Source organism: Lepisosteus oculatus, chromosome 24, assembly GCF_040954835.1.
Source record: "Lepisosteus oculatus isolate fLepOcu1 chromosome 24, fLepOcu1.hap2, whole genome shotgun sequence".
NCBI classification, from domain to species: domain Eukaryota; kingdom Metazoa; phylum Chordata; class Actinopteri; order Semionotiformes; family Lepisosteidae; genus Lepisosteus; species Lepisosteus oculatus.
Window position 1 is genome coordinate 2,911,778 of NC_090719.1, and position 18,855 is coordinate 2,930,632.

Sequence of the window (18,855 nt, forward strand, 5' to 3'; positions counted from 1 at the left end):
CCCGAGACAGTGCACTGTAGACGCAATCACGTCCCCAGTGAACCCCAAGAACTGTGCACTGTGGACATGATCACGTCCCCCAAGAACCATGCGCTGAGGACATGATCACTCCCCGAGTGAACCCCGAGACAGTGCGCTGTAGACGCAATCACGTCCCCCAATGAACCCCAAGAACTGTGCACTGTGGACATGATCACGTCCCCCAAGAACCATGTGCAGTGGACGCGATCACTCCCTGAGTGAACCCCAAGAAGCGTGTGCTGTTGGACATGATCACGTCTCACAGTGAAACCCCAGAGCTGAGTGGTGTGGACACCATCGCTCCCCGAGTGAACCCCAAAAAGCGTGATCACCTCTCCAGTGCACACAGGGAGCTGTAGGCATCGCTGCCTGATCGGTGTCCTGACTCCGACGTACAAGCGAAGTTAAACAGGTTTGTAACCGAACAAACCTTGAGGTGGGCTGAACCCAGAAGCCACCGAGGCTGGCAAAGACCCAGGAAGTCTATTTTTTTACACCTCACAATGCACCAAGTGGCCGACAGCTCGCGGTTCGAATTACAGGGAAGCGCGGAGGGTTTAAGACGGGGAACAGTGAGCAGCTGAGCAAGACGCTGTATTACCCTGGGACTTCCTGAGATACAGACCAGACAGATCTGACAGACGCCTGTGCTCGGCAAAGGGGAGGGACAGCAACTTGCTAAACTAGAGGAAGCGGACAGCGGAGGTCAAACCCGCGTCCAATTAACAGGTGCAAGTTCACCACCAGGGAGAGAACACAAATGCCGAAAGCGCAGGACGTCGGAGATGAGCGCACCTCCTGTTTGGTCTCGGGGGGGGAATCAATCTCCCCGATAAGAAAGGAAAATTCTGCAGAAGAGAGAAACAAACCGGCGTCGGGTGTCTGGGACGAGCTGCCCGGCCATGTGGTCGAAGCCGATACCCCGGCTTCTTTCGGGAACCGGCTGGATGAGATTCCGGGATCAACGAGCTACTATAAATACCCAAATGGGCCAGATGGGTCCCTTTCTTTCTTGTTTTTCTAAAGGCAGGCCTGGCACCCGTTCGAGGTAAAAAAAAAAAAACCTTCCACAGGGCTCGCCCTTCTCTTTCAAGCCCTGGCCAAACACGCAGACAGCCCGCACAGTTAAAACGGAAACTGGATTAAAAACGACACCTCACGGTGAACGTGGCCGCTGCGCTCGTCGTGGTCGCGGAGTTCAACCAAGGGAACGCCGCGAAAAATCAGTCACATGTCTGTGGGGCTGGGTTTTCGAAAGCTTGACCTACCAGCCACAAAGCGAACTTTACACGATAGGCTACTTCGAACTGTCAGTTACACGACTCCGTATGTCTCTTAAGCCAATCCTATTTGGCTTTTTAGTTATGGAGGCAGAAAAGAGACCCCCCTCCCCTTCCCCCTGGGTGCCTGCTTGTCGTCATTTTGAACCGCTCTGTCTTCGAGCCACAGCGAATGAGAGAGACCAGTGAAGTTTGGATCTCTGAAAGCAGAGAGTTTCGAACTAGGTCTCGGAAACGCACACAAAAGAGAACATTTTCCATGAGCAAGAGATCCCGTTGAAGAAAAAGCCCAAGGGAAAATTTCGAGTCAAGGTGGAACGCGACGCTTTCGGGCAAATCTCAGAGCCACCGTAGCCCCCACCGACCCAGCACGAGCCGAGCAGAACCTGGGTTCCCCCTTTTATTCCCGGACGGCGAGTGCCGGTCAGCCTGTCGGCCGGGACAGCCCTGCCAGCCTTCCTGCAGCGGACCGACCGGCGTGCCAGTAAGCCCAGCGCTCCCCGGGGCTCGGCCAGTGTCGGTTTTGCCGGCGGCGTGCCCGGCGTCTCGGTTTCGCGGGAACAGGGCCGGGATCTGCCCGGAGCGTCACAGCTTAAGCAAGGGTACGGCCGCCTGAGTGAACTGACAAAAGGGAAACACAAAGACAGACCCCCCACGCGCACACACACATATACCCTTCTCCTCCCCTTTGAGAAATATTTGAGATTGTTTCCCTTGGAATGCTTTGGTGTTCCTGTGGAATGTCCCCTCCCTCCCTCCAGCACATCTCTGCCTTTTCACCTACAACACCTCCCCCCCCCCTCCCTCTCCCTCTCCCTCTCCCGAGCTTTAAATCTTCCCCTGCTTCCAGGGAGGGGATCAGCATCACAATAGATAAAGGCGAAAGGTGAGGGATCTAAGAGGGGAGGGGCTAAAGCATTTAAGAATGGAGACGGTGGCTGATGAAGACTACAAATCTCTGCTTTTACAACCTCTGTACCCCCCCCCACCACACACACACACACCTCACCTCCTCTCAGCCCATCCCCACAAAAATCACTGACTGCTCACGTCCAGCCTGGGGTGCCCTCCAAAGCAGGGCCCGTCCGGCGGCTCGTTCACCGGGCTCAGTCGGGCCGGGCCTTGTAGATCAAAGCCCAAGGCCGAAACCTCAGGCCTCATCTCGCATCCGAGACCCCCCGACCCCCCCCACCCCCTTTTTACGGTGCGGAAACTCTCACAGTTCTTTCGGCCTTTCCCCCCCTCAACAGCCCCCCACCCCAGCATCAATCTCCCGTCTCCTTCATCCTGCCCCCCTCTTCATCGCTGCCTGTGCCTCCTCCGTCCAAAACACACAGCACACCCCTCGGTGTTGTTCACACTGGGGTCCCCAGATCGTACAGTGAAAAAGCTCAGCACAACTATTGTGCAAGAGCACAGTTTCACGATCAAAGAGCTGCACAGTGTACCGTAGCAACAACAACAACTAACATTTCAGACGAAATCCTTTAGGAATGATGTTATAACAAGGACATCTGTAGAGGAATAGGAGGGAGTCAGAAAGCTTGCTGCTGGAACAGATCGCTGTAAAGGGGTGGAAAGCCAGTTTGGTGAGAGAAGGGGCCAGGTAGCCCAGGGAGGAGGAGAAGATTTAGCGGGAGGCACAGAGGGTCGCTGCAGAATTGGATTCAAGACGTTCAAGCAGGGAGCTGTATCAGGGTGTTATCCTGCAGCACACAAATGCAAAACGCGAGGAAGAAAACCCCATAAAAATCCCACGGGTGTAAAAGAAAGTGCAAACAGTAAGGTGGTATAAAAACTTTGATGCAATTATTCCTGCATTTCTGAAAACCTGATCACCCCTTCCCAGTCGCCCTAGGACACTGGGGATTCAAGGATCTCCAAAAGGTGTAAACCCTGTAGGACTTGCCCGTCCCGTTGGTACCGGTACCGGTACCGGTACCAGTACAGTACTGGCCGATACCGTCGAACGGGAACAGGAAGAGAGGGGATTCCTGACCCACAACGCCCCTGAGGGGTCTGGAGAACACGCAGGCTCTCCCGGAAAGAGAAGGAAGAATTCTGCAAGGATCCGTCTGTGCTTCCCGGCCCGGGGAGAAGCGGACGGGGGGGTAAACTCCGCCCGCGCGCCCGGTCGGCCACACGCCTTCAGCGGGTCCTCGAGCGGCGCTCCGGCCACAACATGGGGGGAAAAAATAAATAAAAAAGATGAATAAGGAGGGGAGGTGCAGAGAGAAGGAATTCCTGCGGCTGAGAGAATGAAACGCACCCCCCCCACACACACGGGAAGGGTTTTATGGAGTGTCAGTTTTCACAGGATGTGAGAGGGGACCGAAGTTTGAAAAGAGCCAGCGGTGGCAGGGTTAATAATCACCCTGATCCCATCAATAGGCAACCCCCCCCCCCACCCCCCCTCCGCACAATAGAGGAGATTCCCGGCTCAGGAATTTCTTTCTGCTGGGATGCCCGAAGAAAGCCCTGGGAGGGAGCTGAAAAGAAGAGAGAGGAAGGGGGGTGTGGGGGGCCCACCCACCCTCACCTACTGAAAAGGCTTTTATGGCCGGCTGACAAAGGGTTAAGTCCGCCTGGGAGGGCCATCGATCACTGCCCCCCACCACACACACACACCCTTCTCACATACAGTTAAGACCCCCAGGGCTCCTCTAAGACAGCGGCATCGCCACGGACGCCCTGGGAACCCGCGAGCCGACCAGGCGGGAGTACCGCGACGCGGTCACGCAGCAGACAGCTCCAGGTGCGCCCAGGAAACCGGTGGCAGAGCACAACGTAGACGACAAGTAGCGGGGAAGGGTGGAGGGCTGGTGGTGTGGGGACAAATCGTCAGGCAGGGACGGTGACTCGCAGAGCCGGGCAGTCCTGCCTTTTCGAGGGGCGCGATCCGCAGAAGAGGCTGCGGCCCGGCTAAAACCCGGGAACAGATCGCCCTGCCGCGCGGCGGGAGTCTCATTGTCCAGGCGACAATCTTTCTATGTCTCTCATCCACACCCCCAGTCGGCACACAGGGACAGAGCATTTAATTGAGCAGTTCAAAACTGCGCATCTCTTACAAGGGGAGAGAGAATGAAGGCCACGGGGCTCTGAATACCCCACGCCCTGCAGATCTCTTTCCAGACATGTAGCTTAATGACCTTCCTCTAATTCCTTCTTCCTAGGCCCTCAGGTGTTGTCTAAACAAAATGCACCTTTGTGCACATCCCGGGTTCGGCTCAGGTCATCCCGGGGGCCAGTGCCTTTCGCGGGAGCGGGAGCGGGAGCGCGGCTTGACGTGACCCTTCCCAGACACCCCCGCGCACGCGCGGGAATCCTGGAAATGTGGCTGGCACTGGGAGGCTTGGCGGTGCCGATCCTGAAAACTGCCCTCCATGTGGAAGAGGTAGGGGGACCCCAAATGATCCCAAACCACGCATCAGCCAATGAGCAGTGCCGGATATCCCATGAGGCACTGCGGGCACAGTGCCTAGGGCCTACGAAGGAGGCAAACACAAACGAGAAACGAGCTGGAACAACATGCTTGCGATCGACTCTATTGATTTGGAGCACCTAATCGCACGCCATCCAGCGGCTCTTCTAGAAACCAGAAGTCTCGAAGGGATGGTCGCTGGACTCGCTCCATCGAACACGCGGTTTAGCATTAGAAGAGCTGAAAGTGCATCATGCCAACCGACGTCATTCCAGTTGGCGTTGACCCCTCTCTTTGCACATTTCGGAGTGAAAGCAAACACCAAAATCCGGCCCTGCCAACGAGCCCCCCGAGTTCGCTACGCCACCCCCTCCCCCCAACAAGCCGGTGCCCTCCTCCAGCCTGCCACCCGTGCCAACACCCACGTCAGGAACGGGGAAAAGGAGGGGTGACTCTTGGCCGGAGTCCTGGCACCGCGTGGCACGACGCCTCTCGGACCCACAGCGGCAGGCGGGTTAACGACGCCGATGACCACCAACGACCGCTCCGGCCGAGGCAGGGACCGCCAGGCACCCAGCGCGCCGGCGACGCAGCCACAGCCCCAGGTAGGACCAGCCGGGGCTATGGTTTCCTGCAGAAGCCCTCGGAGTCCCTGTTCTCTGGCCCTATCGCCTGCCGTGCTCCCCCCCACCCCTCTCGCTCCAGCAATCTGCAGAGCTGCAGGAGACCCACCACAGTCTGTTCCGCACAATTTAGCTCTAATGTTTCTCCCCCACATGGAACAATTGGGTAGCAGAGATTGGGGGGGGGGGGGGGGGGGGGGGAGCTGGCAAAATCAGAACCATCCCCTGAAGCCCTCGTATCTAAAAAAAAAAAGGGCAGCCATCACATCAGCTCTCGAACAGGAGACCTCTGTTTTGTCAGCTGAGATGTGGCCGTGCTGTGGGGAGGGGGGGGAGAAATCAGGTGGAGAGGTGTGTGTGTGTGTGTCTCCAGTCTGAGCGACAGGTACAGCACGGTTTGCAGCGGAGGAACGCCAGCGCGTGAAAGCCCGTTTCGCAGACGAGAGGCCATTTGGCCCAGATGGCTCATTTGGCATTCCGCTCTCTGATCCAAGCTGCTCCTCCGAATGATCAAAGCATGCGTGCGCCCCCCCCCAGCCAGACACCCACCCACCCAACGCGGCTCTGCGGTTTACTCCAAAAACTGCGGAGTCAGAGTCAGGGGCTCTCCGCTCCTGTGATTCGCCGCAGGCTCGGAGAGAGTGCGAGAGGCTCGGGGAAGTCGCCCCCCCGCTGCTGGCTCTTAGTTTACAGACATTGGAGACCTCGTCGGGGGGGGGTGGAGTGGAAAAGCACGCTCCGGTTTTTAATCCAAAGTGTGCTTCTTTTCTAAAGGTTGCCCACTTACATCTGGTTAACTGACGCGTCCGGGGGCTGGCGAGTTCACAGTCCTGTTTGCTGGCTGGAGAAGGGCTCTTGCACGTTAAAAAACCCGCCGTCGATTTCAGAATTTTACATCACTAGAACCAATGATCGCCGCCCTTGCGTGAAGTTGGACCCGGGTGCATCAGCAACGCTAGGCGAACCCCGTTCAAGAGCTGTCCTTAACTCACGCGCACAAGAAACGATCTGCTAACGAGTTCACAAACGGTCGGATTAGGCAGACACATCCTCCTGATGCAAGTCACGGACGTCGGGGATCGCTTGGACAAAACTCTGCTCGAGAAGGCAGAAAAAGAGCTATCTTAATAGCAAACACGTTGTGCTTGCCGAAATGAAAGTTGCGTCGGACGGAGCTCAGTACTAACAAAGAACTGACCACAAATTCCAGAGCCCACAAAGTGTTACTACACTGCGAGTGCATGCCTGATTTATTACACAACATCAGCGTTGGGATCCTGTCCAGAATCCTACCAGTGACACAGGAAAGCAGACTGCACAGTTTGATTTTTTTAACCTTTGTTTTGCTTGGAGTTTGCTGAAACAGCTCCAGTTGAATCTAATCTCCAAAGACTAATCACTTGCAGGCTCAGCCTACCCCTTATTTTCGAGAAAATATGGTCCAGTAAATATACTATTGTTCCACTAAATACCATACTTATCTCGAAAACACATGATTCAGTGGAAATGCATTTCCGAAACCTCCAGTTACAGGAACAATTCTTTCCAAACTGTTATTGTTTAGTTCTACCAATACAATAATAATAATAAAAGGCTTCAAATGCTTCCAAAAACTTCATGATGCCTTTCTTGCATTTTTGCGCAAACCCTCTGCTCTTTGAACAATGCTTTCGAAAACCCCCTATTGATAAAAAGCACATTGTCTGAAACCTCAACTAGAATTCTTTCAATCCATAAACCGCAGCTCCTAATTGCTAGCAAAAACATTTAGAAATCCCATTCCCTGAAAACATTTCAAACCAACCTCTTCTTCAAAACAGATTTACTCGAAATACACAGCGTAGATGGACGAACCAGCATCCTACTCATTAAAAGCATTTACTGAAACAGACATGTTATGGATTCAAGAGCCTTCACCCAAAACACTTGTGGCCGGGGGCTCATATTAAATGACAAAAACTAATATGAGCGATACTGCTTTGCTTGGAAACCCCAGTTTATAGAAGAAATGTTATAACACAGACTAGTTTGATGAGAGAAGTGGCAACAATTTTTCCTTTCCGTGTTACAAACAGCCCTGTTCAGTAGGGAGTGCATGCCCACCTTCTGAAAGCAACGAAAGTTTTAATAAAACAATTTAAAAAACCAGCCCTATTGGGTCCAGATATTTACAGCAATGATTCAAAGCAGGGTTACCCAATCCCCATCCTGGTGACCCCCACACCAGCTGGTTTCCCCTTCCAGCCCGCCTATCATCAGATAACCGAAACCCCACTTGATCTAAGACAATTGATTCGATCGATTCAATGTCAAAAGGCAGGGATTTTATTTCACTTCCAAAACCCCGCAGTTAAAGCTCCAATGTGTTCAAGGGCTGGGAACAAACAGCTCAAATTAAGCGCATTATTAATATTCTGATCATCATCGTCGTTATGACGTCAGTGCGGGGTCTGGTCGTGTGGCCGAGGGCTCGGCCGAGAGCCACACCGGCAGGCGTGTGGGTCACCAGCACCGGGATCTGGGAAGCACTGGGAGATGGGCCCCCATCCGGACTCCGACGGGAGAAGGGGCGCAGGGGTGCGGGGGGCCGGGACCTTACCTTGCAGCGGCTGAAGATGGCAGCTTGGGTGACCTGGACGTTGAAGTGCTTGAGGACGCGGACCGCCTGGTCACGGGCCTTCTCCGAGCAGTCCACCACCAGACAGCGCCCCTCGCCCACCTGCGACTTCAGCTGGGGGACAGGGGCAGGGTCAGTACCAGTACCAGGGACAGGGGCAGGGGCAGTACCAGGGCTGGGTAAGTACCCGTACCAGGGACAGGGGCAGTACCAGTACCAGGGACAGGGGAAATACCAGGGGCAGGGCTGGGTAAGTACCAGTACCAGAGACAGTGGCAGGGTCAGTATCAGTACCAGAGACAGTGGCAGGGTCAGTACCAGTACCAGGGACAGGGGCAGGGGCAGGGTCAGGGTCAGTACCAGGTGCAGGGACAGAGGCAGGGTCAGCACCAGTGGTAGGGTTAGGGTCAGTACCAGGTACGGGCTCAGTATCTGTACCAGGGACAGGGGCAGGGAGAGGGGAGGAGTCCACACAGAGCTCTCACTGGGCTTTAGTGCACTATACAGTGCTTATACCATGATCTTTTAGCACCTTACAACACATTACTGTGCTTTCACCCTGATTTCACTGTGCATATCAGCCCGCTACCAGCTTTTTCACAGTACTGTGCACCAGCCCCCCCCCTCCGCGCTCACTTACTGTCTGGAAGGGGAGCCCAGAGGTGAGAATGACGCGGCCCTCTGTTCTGGCGATCTGTGGAAGAGAACAGTCTGCTCAGGTCTAACGCTGGGACAGTGGGAGGCCGGGGACAGGGCGAGCAGGCTGACCCCCCCCGGCTGACCTCGGCCGCGAGGCGGTGGTCATCGCTGCTGTCCAGCATGTGCACGTCCACGCCCACACAGCGCAGGTAGCGGCCCAGGCCCTGCAGCATGTTGTCGCAGACCACGCGCAGCTGCTGGGGCGGCCGGGGGCCGGGGGCCGCGGCGGGGGGCCAGGGAGACGGGGCTTCCGCGGGGGCCGGCCGCCGAGGCTCCTGGAGAGACAGGGAGAGGGAAGATGGGGCACCGCGCTGCATCCCGACACAAACCCTCCCACCCCCCAACTCCGCTGGCGACGGCCCTGACCTCCGGCGACCCGGGCGGCCGGCGCCTCTCCCGCCATTTCTTCTTCTCCGGGGGCGCGCGGTGGAAGTCGGCGGGGAGCCCGAACCTGGCGGGGTCCCGCGTCAGAGCGGAGTACACGTCCAGCAGGCAGTACGCGTCCGCGGCTGGAGAGAGGACAGAGAGAGACAGGGTGCGTGAGGGCCTGGGCTCCGGTGCCCCGCCTGAGGCCGCCTGAGGCCGCCTGAGGCCGCCTGAGGCCGCCTGAGGCCGCCTGAGGCCGCCTGAGGCCGCCTGAGGCCGCCTGAGGCCGACTGAGGCCGACTGAGGCCGCCTGAGGCCGCCTGAGGCCGCCTGAGGCCGACTGAGGCCGCCTGAGGCCGCCTGAGGCCGCCTGAGGCCGCCTGAGGCCGCCTGAGGCCGCCTGAGGCCGCCTGAGGCCGCCTGAGGCCGCCTGAGGCCGCCTGAGGCCGACTGAGGCCGCCTGAGGCCGCCTGAGGCCGCCTGAGGCCGACTGAGGCCGCCTGAGGCCGACTGAGGCCGCTAGACTCCTCTGCAGGGAGACACTGAGCGCCACGCTGTTGTGCTCCCCCCTGACCAGCAGGGGGAAGGTCCCCCCCCCCCACTCCACCACGGCCTACACTCCCGTGTGCACGAGGGCTGTGCGTGGGTACACTCTTCCTAGGCGTGGAACTGAACGGACACCGATGAGGACGCAGCCCTGGTTGCTTTCAAGAAAAGCCTGGGTGAGACTCTGGGATAACCCGACCAGACGAGCTATACGGACCTCCTCTGGGGTAGAACTTAACCGTAGCTCTGTTGAGGCCAACCGTATTTTGCTTTTCCATGCTTAAAAAGAAACGGAAATGCAGAAGTTTCAAAAAGAGAGGGGCACGTATAGAAGCTTTCTTACCATCCCATTACCGAGAGCTTCTCTACACGTCTTTCCCATTTTGACCGTCTTTTTAGAACCATTCTTATTTTATTTTTCTCCCACCTCGTACTCCGTGCGGGTGACCGACCCTTGTTCTGGCTCGACCGCGCGTTTCCAAACTCGGCGCTCGGCTTTGCTCACGCACGACACGGACCTGCGCGCGCGGAGGCAGGACGGGATGGAAAACCGTCGCCAACGAAGCGCTTGGGAATCTCGAGTCACACACGGGGGGGGCACCGAGACGGACGTCCGACGAGGGGGGAGAGCGCGCGCGAGGTGAAGAGGGAAAAGCAGGAGGGGGGGGGAAGAGACTGACGGCAGGGCGGCCGTGAAGAAAGTGACAGAAGGAAACGGTTCAGGCAACAAACGTACGAGTGGGAAGTGAAGGCGAGCGGAACAGATGATGGGAAAGATACCCTTGATGGAAAACACGACGGGCGGGGGAGCGACGGGTTCACGTCACGGGAAGGGGGAGGGAGCAGGACGAGGAGGAGGATGGAAGCAAAGAGACCGGAGGCCACGACGTTCCGGCCCTGCTGCGGACGCGCTCTGACCCACGACCTCCGACCTGCGTAGTAGAGCTGGCTGGGTCTCAGGGGCCGTCTCTCCCAGTTGGACAGCTGCTCGGTCTTGTCCAGCGGCTTGCCCAGAACCTGCTGGACCAGCAGGCTCAGCCCTTTCTCCGCGGGTCCATTACTGGCCTCCACGTTCCGTGGTCCTGCTGGGAGGCTGCGCTTTGCTCGCTGGAGCTGCAGGGACACACACACACATACCAATCGTGTTTAACAGCCAAGCCACGATCAGGTTCCAGATACCGAATGCTCATGGCCGTGTTTTGGGTACATTTGCATGGATGGGGGATGGAGTTCAAAGCATGTTTAATAAAAAATAAAAAGCTGCTGTTGTTCAAGACCTTGTACAAGCCGCAGCGAACACGGGGATAGAACAAACAATTCTGTTAAAAATTCTGGAAAAGGCAATTCAGCACACAGGCAGGAGAAAACTCATTTTTTTCAGCCATAAGAGATCACCAATTCGTGTCCTAAAGGAGGACTGCAAATGCTTGTCGCAGATTCGTGACAAGAATGACAAACGTGAGGAGGGACAGAACCGGCCCGCTCTCTGTACGGAGGCACGCTTGTGTTGTCACGTCACAGGGAAAACCACTGATTGGCCGGGCCGGGTTATGGGAGCACGCTGCAGCTGCTAACACTGGAGAAGGCTCAGAGAGCGCGAGGGGTGGCCTCACGTCCACGCTCGACCACAGCGCTCAGGCTCGGAGCGCGTGAAGGGAGATCACCTGTTGGTGTGTAGAGAGCAGGTCCAGGACGCTGGCTTCCTGCAGGGGATCCTGGCAGAACTCCGGCCATGTGGCGGACAGGCTCCGCAGGTCTCCTGACATCCCGTACCCTGGACCAGACCAGAGAGAGGGTTTTTTTTAGAATGTGTGTGGGAGGGGAAGGGGGGGCGGGGGGCGTCACTGATGGTTGATTTTTTTTTATCGTGTTCTTATCAGGAAGCAAGTGGCTGTGAAATTTCTGTGGTCGGCAAGCAGCAAGCAGCTCGTTTTGTCTACCTGTGAAACCGGAACAAAATAATTAGCATGGTTAACAAAAACTACACTAATGTCAACGTACTGCTTCTTATTATTATTTTGTTATTATTGCTTGTTATTAATGCTTTAATTTAATTTAATGGCTATTTTAATTGCATTAGCTATTAAAACCAATTAAAAATTTTCCATTTCATCCAGATATAAATGTACGCATATTTCAATGGAAACAAATTCCTACTGTATTCCAAACCCTACGCGTGTAATTTGAGAAGCCATCTTTAAAGGCGCTATATAAAATACAATTTATTACTGTTAATATCACGCTTAAAACAAAACAGTTCAACCGAAGGCACGTGGTGCTGAAAACGCTGACCCGATCGCAAGACAGAATCCCAAACATAGGCATGAATCAGGACAGATCTTCTGCAACGACCAGCCCAGGACAGCACTGGCACTGGAGTATTCAAATTGAAAACCTGGGTTTTAAAATGCTGAGCATGCATTTTAAAATGGCTAATTACTTACATTCTGGATAAGCAGGTTGTAATTGATTAAGGTGAACCCTTAAGATTAAGAGACTGTTGCTTTACCACAGCTTTTTGTACGCTGGGAGGAATATAAATGTTGAAAAGGAACAAAGCCTATTTATAAATATCGTCGAAGAGCGCAAAAGAGAACAGGATCGTATTCAATTAAAGTAACTGAGGCTGTGAGGGCTGAAAAGCTGACTGGACTCACCCAGCTTGGTGATGCTAGGGTCAGCGAACAGGGACCGAATAAAGCCGGCCAGCTCTGCCAGGCGGAGATGATCCTCATGCCCGCTCTCGCATGGGTCCAGCAGGAACACGAAGCCGGGCACTGCCAGCTGGATCAGCGCCGCGGGCGGCTTGGACACCGAGCCAAATCGGGCGCGCCACTCCATGTCAAAGCCCACCACTGCCCCCGACTGTCGGGGTACGAGGGGGGGGTGGGGGGGAAGAGCAGGAATAAAAACATGAGAAATCGGATGGAGTGTGGAAGAGGGAAGGACAGGGAGAAAAAGAACACGTACAGCAGAACCCAGGAAAGTGCAATGTTTTAAATCTGTCACAGTATGTTAAGATTTCTTCTGCTTCCTTAACACAAATGCAAAAAAAAACACCTTAATCTGAAGCCACATCCTGTCAGAATTATCAAAAGTATGAAACAACTCTCAAAACATAACAATGCATAATTAAAAAAAAAAACTGAGGAATGCAGACAATGGGGTTGTACCTTGAGCACAGTCTCTTGGCACCATCTCAGCCCTTCTACAGTGTCCAGGAAGTGAATGCTTTCCTTTGGCACAGGAAGCTGGTAGCAATTGTCCTTCCTGTGCAGGGGCAGCTCCCAGGTATCCAGAGTGTCTGCAGTGTCAGCCTGCTGGACGCTGTGAAAGTCCGGAAGGATAAAGTGAGTCAGTGGGCACTGCTGCCACAGGGTACGAGTGATGGCACCAGGCAGAGGGAAAAGGGACAGAGGGAGAGGTGGGAAGGCAGCGTGGACTGGGAGAGGCAGAGGCAGTGTGGGGCAGTGGTTAGAGCTGAGACACTGGAAGAGGCAGAGGCAGTGTGGGGCAGAGGTTAGAGCTGAGACACTGGGAGAGGCAGAGGCAGTGTGGGGCAGAGGTTAGAGCTGAGACACTGGGAGAGACAGTGGCAGTGTGGGGCAGAGGTTAGAGCTGAGACACTGGGAGAGGCAGAGGCAGTGTGGGACAGAGGTTAGAGCTGAGACACTGGGAGAGGCAGAGGCAGTGTGGGACAGAGGTTAGAGCTGAGACACTGGGAGAGGCAGAGGCAGTGTGGGGCAGAGGTTAGAGCTGAGACACTGGGAGAGGCAGAGGCAGTGTGGGGCAGAGGTTAGAGCTGAGACACTGGGAGAGGCAGAGGCAGTGTGGGGCAGAGGTTAGAGCTGGGGAGGGGGGCAGGAGGCAGCACGGACGTGTGGTTACAGTTAAGGGACTCGGAGAGAGAGGTGTGGAGGACCTGAGGGTGCCAGGTTGATTTACCACTCTCCTCAAGTTTCTTTCTTGTGTTTTGGCAGTGCAGCTGGAAAAGAAGCCCAACTCTCCATTCCTCCCCCCCTCCCCCTAAAAAACTTGGAAAGACCTAAGCTGTTCCAGTGGGGTGGAACGGAGCAAACCTCTTCTAAACAAAATCACCGCAATTTCAGTTTCTCCCTGGGCCACTTCCTTCAGAATTAGGATAAATAAGAGCTGAATTACAAAAGGAAAGGAAGAAAAACACCAAGAGAAAATTAGGACTAAAACCAAATACATATGCGCGGACTCCTGTCCAAACCTGCGGGCTATTGTGCTTCTCCAAAATTTTAACATAAAAGAAGAGAAAAGCCAGGCATTCTTGCCAACGAAATGATTTATTTACCAAGAAAGAGTTGCAGGGGAGGCCCTCTCGGTGCAGAAAAGCCGCAGACAGATTGCACAGCGCACAAACTGCTGGGGCTGTGGGCTGCTCGCTGGGGCTTGGCATCTCGCACAGAGACCCGCCAACGGCACTCGCACCTCCCCTCTCACAGAGCCGCGCAAGTCAGGTCCCCCGGACGGCTCGTTCCTGCGACAGGCTGGCGGTAAGGTAACACCGCCATACTTCAGATGATAATACTTCCTTACGCTTACAAAGCGTTTGACAGGTAATGGGGAATCCCACAACCACCACCAATGTGGATGATGCGACGGCAGCCAGAGCACCTCAGTCCGCTCCCCACACACCAGCTCTCAGTGGGGAGGAGAGCAGAGTGATAGAGCCAGTTCAGAGAGGGGGATTATTTGGAGGCCATGACTGGTAAAGGCCAGGGGGGGAAATTTGGCCAGGATGCCGGGGTAACACCCCTACTCTTTTCGAGAAACACCCTGGGATTTTTAATGACCGCAGAGAATCAGGACTTCAGTTTTATGTCTCATCCGAAGGACGGCGCCTTTTTACAGTATCGTGTCCCCGTCACTATACTGGGGCATCAGGACCCACTCAGACTGCAGGATGAGCGCCCCCTACTGGCCCCTTTAATACCCTCTTCCAGCAGCAGCCTTAGCTGGACCCAGGAGGTCTCCCATCCAGGTCGTGGCCAGGCTCACACCTGCTGAGCTTCAGTGGGGCTGCCAGTGGTGAGCTGCAGGATGATAATGGCTTCTGGCATAAGTCTGCACGATAACCAACGAAGCACTGCAGCTGTGCATCTAGGATTGCAAACCAAAGACCTTTCTTGACACACGCTTTTGGTGGAGCTGAGGGACTGTCCAGCAAAAGCACAGAACCAGATGCCCTGGGATCATCCAAGAAAAAAGCAGGATCTGCCCCCCTTCCCACCTCCCACTTGTTAAAAAAACAAGGGGCTACAACCAGGCAAGCAGGATGCCCTGAACTGGCTACGAGCTACTGTGGTGTTTGTGTCTTCTCCGTTTTGTGCTTGGTGCTGTGCGTGCCGAGACTGCTCGTTTTCATGTGACCATGCAACTAGACGCTAGGCTCGACTGTCTCGCACAGGCTTGACTGTCTCCCACAGGCTTCTCGGCCCTCTGGAGCAGAGCCCAGGGCTCAGGGAGATCAGCAAACAGTGCCTCTGGCTGCTGGTATGTCTGTCACGCTGGTCTGGGGGAAACCAATATTTGCATTCACTGTTTGGGGAAGGCAGGGCCGGGGCCGACTCAGGCAACGGAGCAGGGGCTCCCACTTACAAAGGTCTGGTTTGCAGGCAACGTGCTAACCTGTCAAAGCAAACTTGAAGATTCCCAGCCCTCCCTTCGCCTACTGAAGAAAACGTTAAGAGGCGAAACGGCTTTTCTTCTCTGCACGAACTAGCGCTGCTGACCCAGGAGTCCATCAGGCGCGGGACACACCATCGCCCTCGAGGGCAAGAGGGGGGAGAGAAAATGTCGCAGACGGGCAAGCAGCCCAGCTTCTTCATTTGGTGGCTTGCAGCTTACTGACCTGAGGGGTTCCATCCTGCTCTCTGTTTAAAAAAAGCCCAGTTCATTCCAGACCTTCACAACACTTTCAGCGAAGAAGAACTTCCTGAATTCATCCCTGAATGCACTTCTCCTTTGTTTTTCCCTCCCACTCGTGCGGCTGGGTAACTTTCTATGGATATAATACTTGCGTCACGTCTCCCTGCAGTCTCTCCCTCTGCAGGACTGAAGATATTCAGTTCCCTTAACCCTTTTTCACCTGAGAGCCATGCAAGAGGAAGTGGTCGGATCCAGAGACGAGGATGCCTGGGTGCGCGCAGTGGGGGGGCGGGACAGAGCGAGCGCAAGGAATAAAACACGCCAACAGAGAGACAGAACGACAGCAGGGAAGGAAAGAGATGCCGACACATCTGCCCCCCTGCGCGCTCCTTTTGCTCCACGAGATCCTGCACGAATTCAAAACACCAGTTCGAAACGCTCGGCTGCACATACCGGTGGGAGCAGAGCGTGGGCGAACGGGGCGGTTGGCAATTTGGCTGCCGAAAGACTTGGAAAAACCGAACTGGGTCATGTCACGCTAATCAAGCTCTTCAATGAACTTCTCCATTTAAAAAAAAAAAGACTTGCAGAAAGGCACCAGCGGCGAGCACCCAGGCAGGCAGACCAACTGCTCTTCTGTGCACAGCAACACACCTGGAGCCCCACAGCAGAAACACGGGATCAGAAAACGGGACAAGCGCCCACCTAAGCCAGCAATGACCGCGGTCAAGCGGTCTCATAATCGAACGAGCCGCACCCTAGCGGAGGGATGAAAGTTTTCCTTGAAGGTCGGGGCCACCCAGTCCTGCGGGGTACCTCGCTCGTGAGAGGGAGCGGCGGGCACGAGCCAGCCAGCGGACGGGTCCTTACGGTAGGTGCTCGGGCAGCCTCTGGACCTCGCTCCACACGCCGAAGGGCAGCCGGTCCCTGGGAACCCGGTACCGCAGGGCCCACTGGGCGGCCCCGGCCGGCGCGCCGTACTTGGCGAGCAGGGCGATGAGCTGGCACTGCAGCTCGCCGTGCTCTCCCACCATGGCCTGGACGAGAGAAGGAGGGCAGAGGTCAGAGGGCAGAGGTCGGCTCCGCACGGCACGGGCGCGGGAGCGCATAGCAGGCCGCTGTACTCACGCAGACCACACCCGTCTCGAAACCCCCCGGTTTTCAGTCCACCTGCAGTCCCAGTTACAAAACTAGGTGTAACCAGTCTATAGTTAAAAAAACCAGCCACCAATTAACTAGCTGATTGTGTAATTTTTTTAAGTCTTAATCAATTGCTTATTGAAAAATGCAACTCCAGGAAGGCCTCTATGGACTGGAGTTGTCAATCCGTGAAACAGACTCAATTGGGGTCCGATTCTGCCTCCGGACCCCTGCTGATGCCGAGCCCCCCCCCCCCCCCTCCTCCCCGCCCCACACATTTGTTTCAGGGCTGCTACAGAGCTGCAAGCACCCCCTCCATTCCCCACGTGCCCTTGTGCGGTCAAGCAGAGCGCGGATTTCCAGGAGACGCGCCAGGCAGGGTTTATAAGGGTGGGCCGGTCCAACCTGCCCGGCCAGTGGGAGCAGTTGCGTGTGCATGCGCCCACGCACAGACAAACACGCACACAAGCACACCAGGCACAGTCACGGGATCCCGAACACGCCGGCCACACGGGGCCCGTCCCGTGCCAGCAAGTGTCCTCGTCTCACACTGGCATCCTCAGCCGCTCAGAGAACAGAGACAAGCTACGCTGGCTCTGCCTTCGCAGGGCCTTGGTCACACTGCATGTCAACCAGTAGGTCAGCTCAACCAGTACTGGACTGTAGTTTTAGTAGGGGGCTGCGTCAGCACGCGTAGGCTGCAAAGGAACAAGTGAACGTTTATTCCCTGCTGAAAAGAGAAGAAAAGAAACAACGTTTTGGCTGAGGAGCCATCTTCAGGTGTCAAAGGCTCCTCAGCCGAAACGCTGTGTTTCTTTTCCTCTCTTTCCAGCAGGGAATAAACGTTCACTTGTTGCAGCCCTGCACTGGGTTAATAGATCAATAAACTCCCTTCCCCCTGAACATCACTCACATCATCGTCTGGCACTGTACTGTTCTAGACCTGGATTACCACAACTGTTTTTACTTTTATTGCACGACTGGAGGTGCAAAAGGTGCACAAGTCACAAGAAATCAATTCTTTTGGAGCTCCAAATGGCTGCAAAAGTTCAGTTCAGAGAACATTACAAGCTCGGTTTAAGAGAGAGTCCTGCCCGAGCGCAAACCAGTGTGAAGAAGCAGAAAAAATAAATTGATTGAGTTGAAAATCAAATGTGTTAATTTAGGGTTATCTGGCATAAACTGCAGCAGAACGTAAAGAGCCAATAATTGTACCTTGAGGCTTAGCTTCTGCAGCTAGTTTTACAAGACAGGTCACAACCCATAACGCATAGAAAGGCCTGTTCATCATGCCTCCAGCACCGATAAGGCTCCACATCCCTAGCAAACTAATCAGGCCGGTGTACTGAGTAGAAAGCTGCACCTTTCTGAGACGTGTGCTACTGGACCTGAATCCGTTGAACTTGATCTCTTGAGCGATAATAAGGGGCTTTGATTCATGCATATTAAAGGTCAGTCCAAATGATTGCTTCACAATCAAGGGCCAGAAGCTGAATTTAAGAAAACTGCAGACATGAAGTGCTTCTTTACACAAGAACTAGATGTTTGGAAAACATCAGTAAGACTGATGCCCAGAATGGGATCATTCTTGAAACTCCCAGAAGGCTTTATAGGATAAATAAAAACTCACACTTGTGTGAACAAAAACCAGGCTCTTGCTCTCCAGCAAGACTTCAGTTTTCCATGGACTGTAGACTTGGGTGTTTTTCAAATTCAAGTGAACTTCTCTGGGTTTTGCAAATGAAAACATTTTGACTTTGCATAAAAAAAGCTCTGTCAAAAAGAGCATAGAAAAGCAAAATGATTCTTTCTGAGCTTTAACGCCTCATTAGGGGTCAGATCTGATGTCTGAGGCTTTTGAAGTTGTGGACGTGTGCATCTGTATGTACACCAGTGGAGGGAGAGCTTTATCGCCAAAGGTCTTATGCAAAGGGAGCAACAGCCTCCCAGTCCATTCCTAATCAAAGTATTAATTGTCCATCTACCTGAACATGGTCCGTCCAGTTCTCTTCTGTCATGCTTTTCTGAAAAAGAGGGAGAGTAAAGGTGAAAGTCACCTCTGTCAATATTCCATGACTGTTTACTGACAAACATACAGGACAAACCAGCAAGGACAGGGGGACCAGTGATCGCTGCACTAGACTGATACACAACAGCCTGCTACATCAGGCCCTGCTGGACACACATCGTTAGTCCGATATGAAGAGGCAAGTGCGTGCGCCATTTTAAGCTTGGCGTTTTGAC

General features: G+C 54.6%; 1 protein-coding gene across 7 annotated transcripts in view; it reads right to left on the minus strand.

Annotated features, from left to right (window-relative positions):
* Positions 1–18,855, minus strand: part of exd3 (exonuclease 3'-5' domain containing 3) — a 74,512-nt gene that overhangs the window by 38,714 nt on the left and 16,943 nt on the right. For all 7 annotated transcript variants that reach the window (XM_069183478.1, XM_069183476.1, XM_069183475.1 and 4 more), the window contains 10 exons: positions 18,597–18,635; positions 16,342–16,508; positions 12,747–12,900; positions 12,231–12,438; positions 11,238–11,347; positions 10,506–10,686; positions 9,028–9,170; positions 8,745–8,936; positions 8,603–8,656; positions 7,945–8,076 (listed from right to left, as the gene is read on the minus strand). In XM_069183478.1, the coding sequence (XP_069039579.1) occupies positions 7,945–8,076; positions 8,603–8,656; positions 8,745–8,936; positions 9,028–9,170; positions 10,506–10,686; positions 11,238–11,347; positions 12,231–12,438; positions 12,747–12,900; positions 16,342–16,508; positions 18,597–18,635 (1,380 nt within the window). The remainder of the gene's footprint in view (positions 1–7,944; positions 8,077–8,602; positions 8,657–8,744; positions 8,937–9,027; positions 9,171–10,505; positions 10,687–11,237; positions 11,348–12,230; positions 12,439–12,746; positions 12,901–16,341; positions 16,509–18,596; positions 18,636–18,855) is intronic.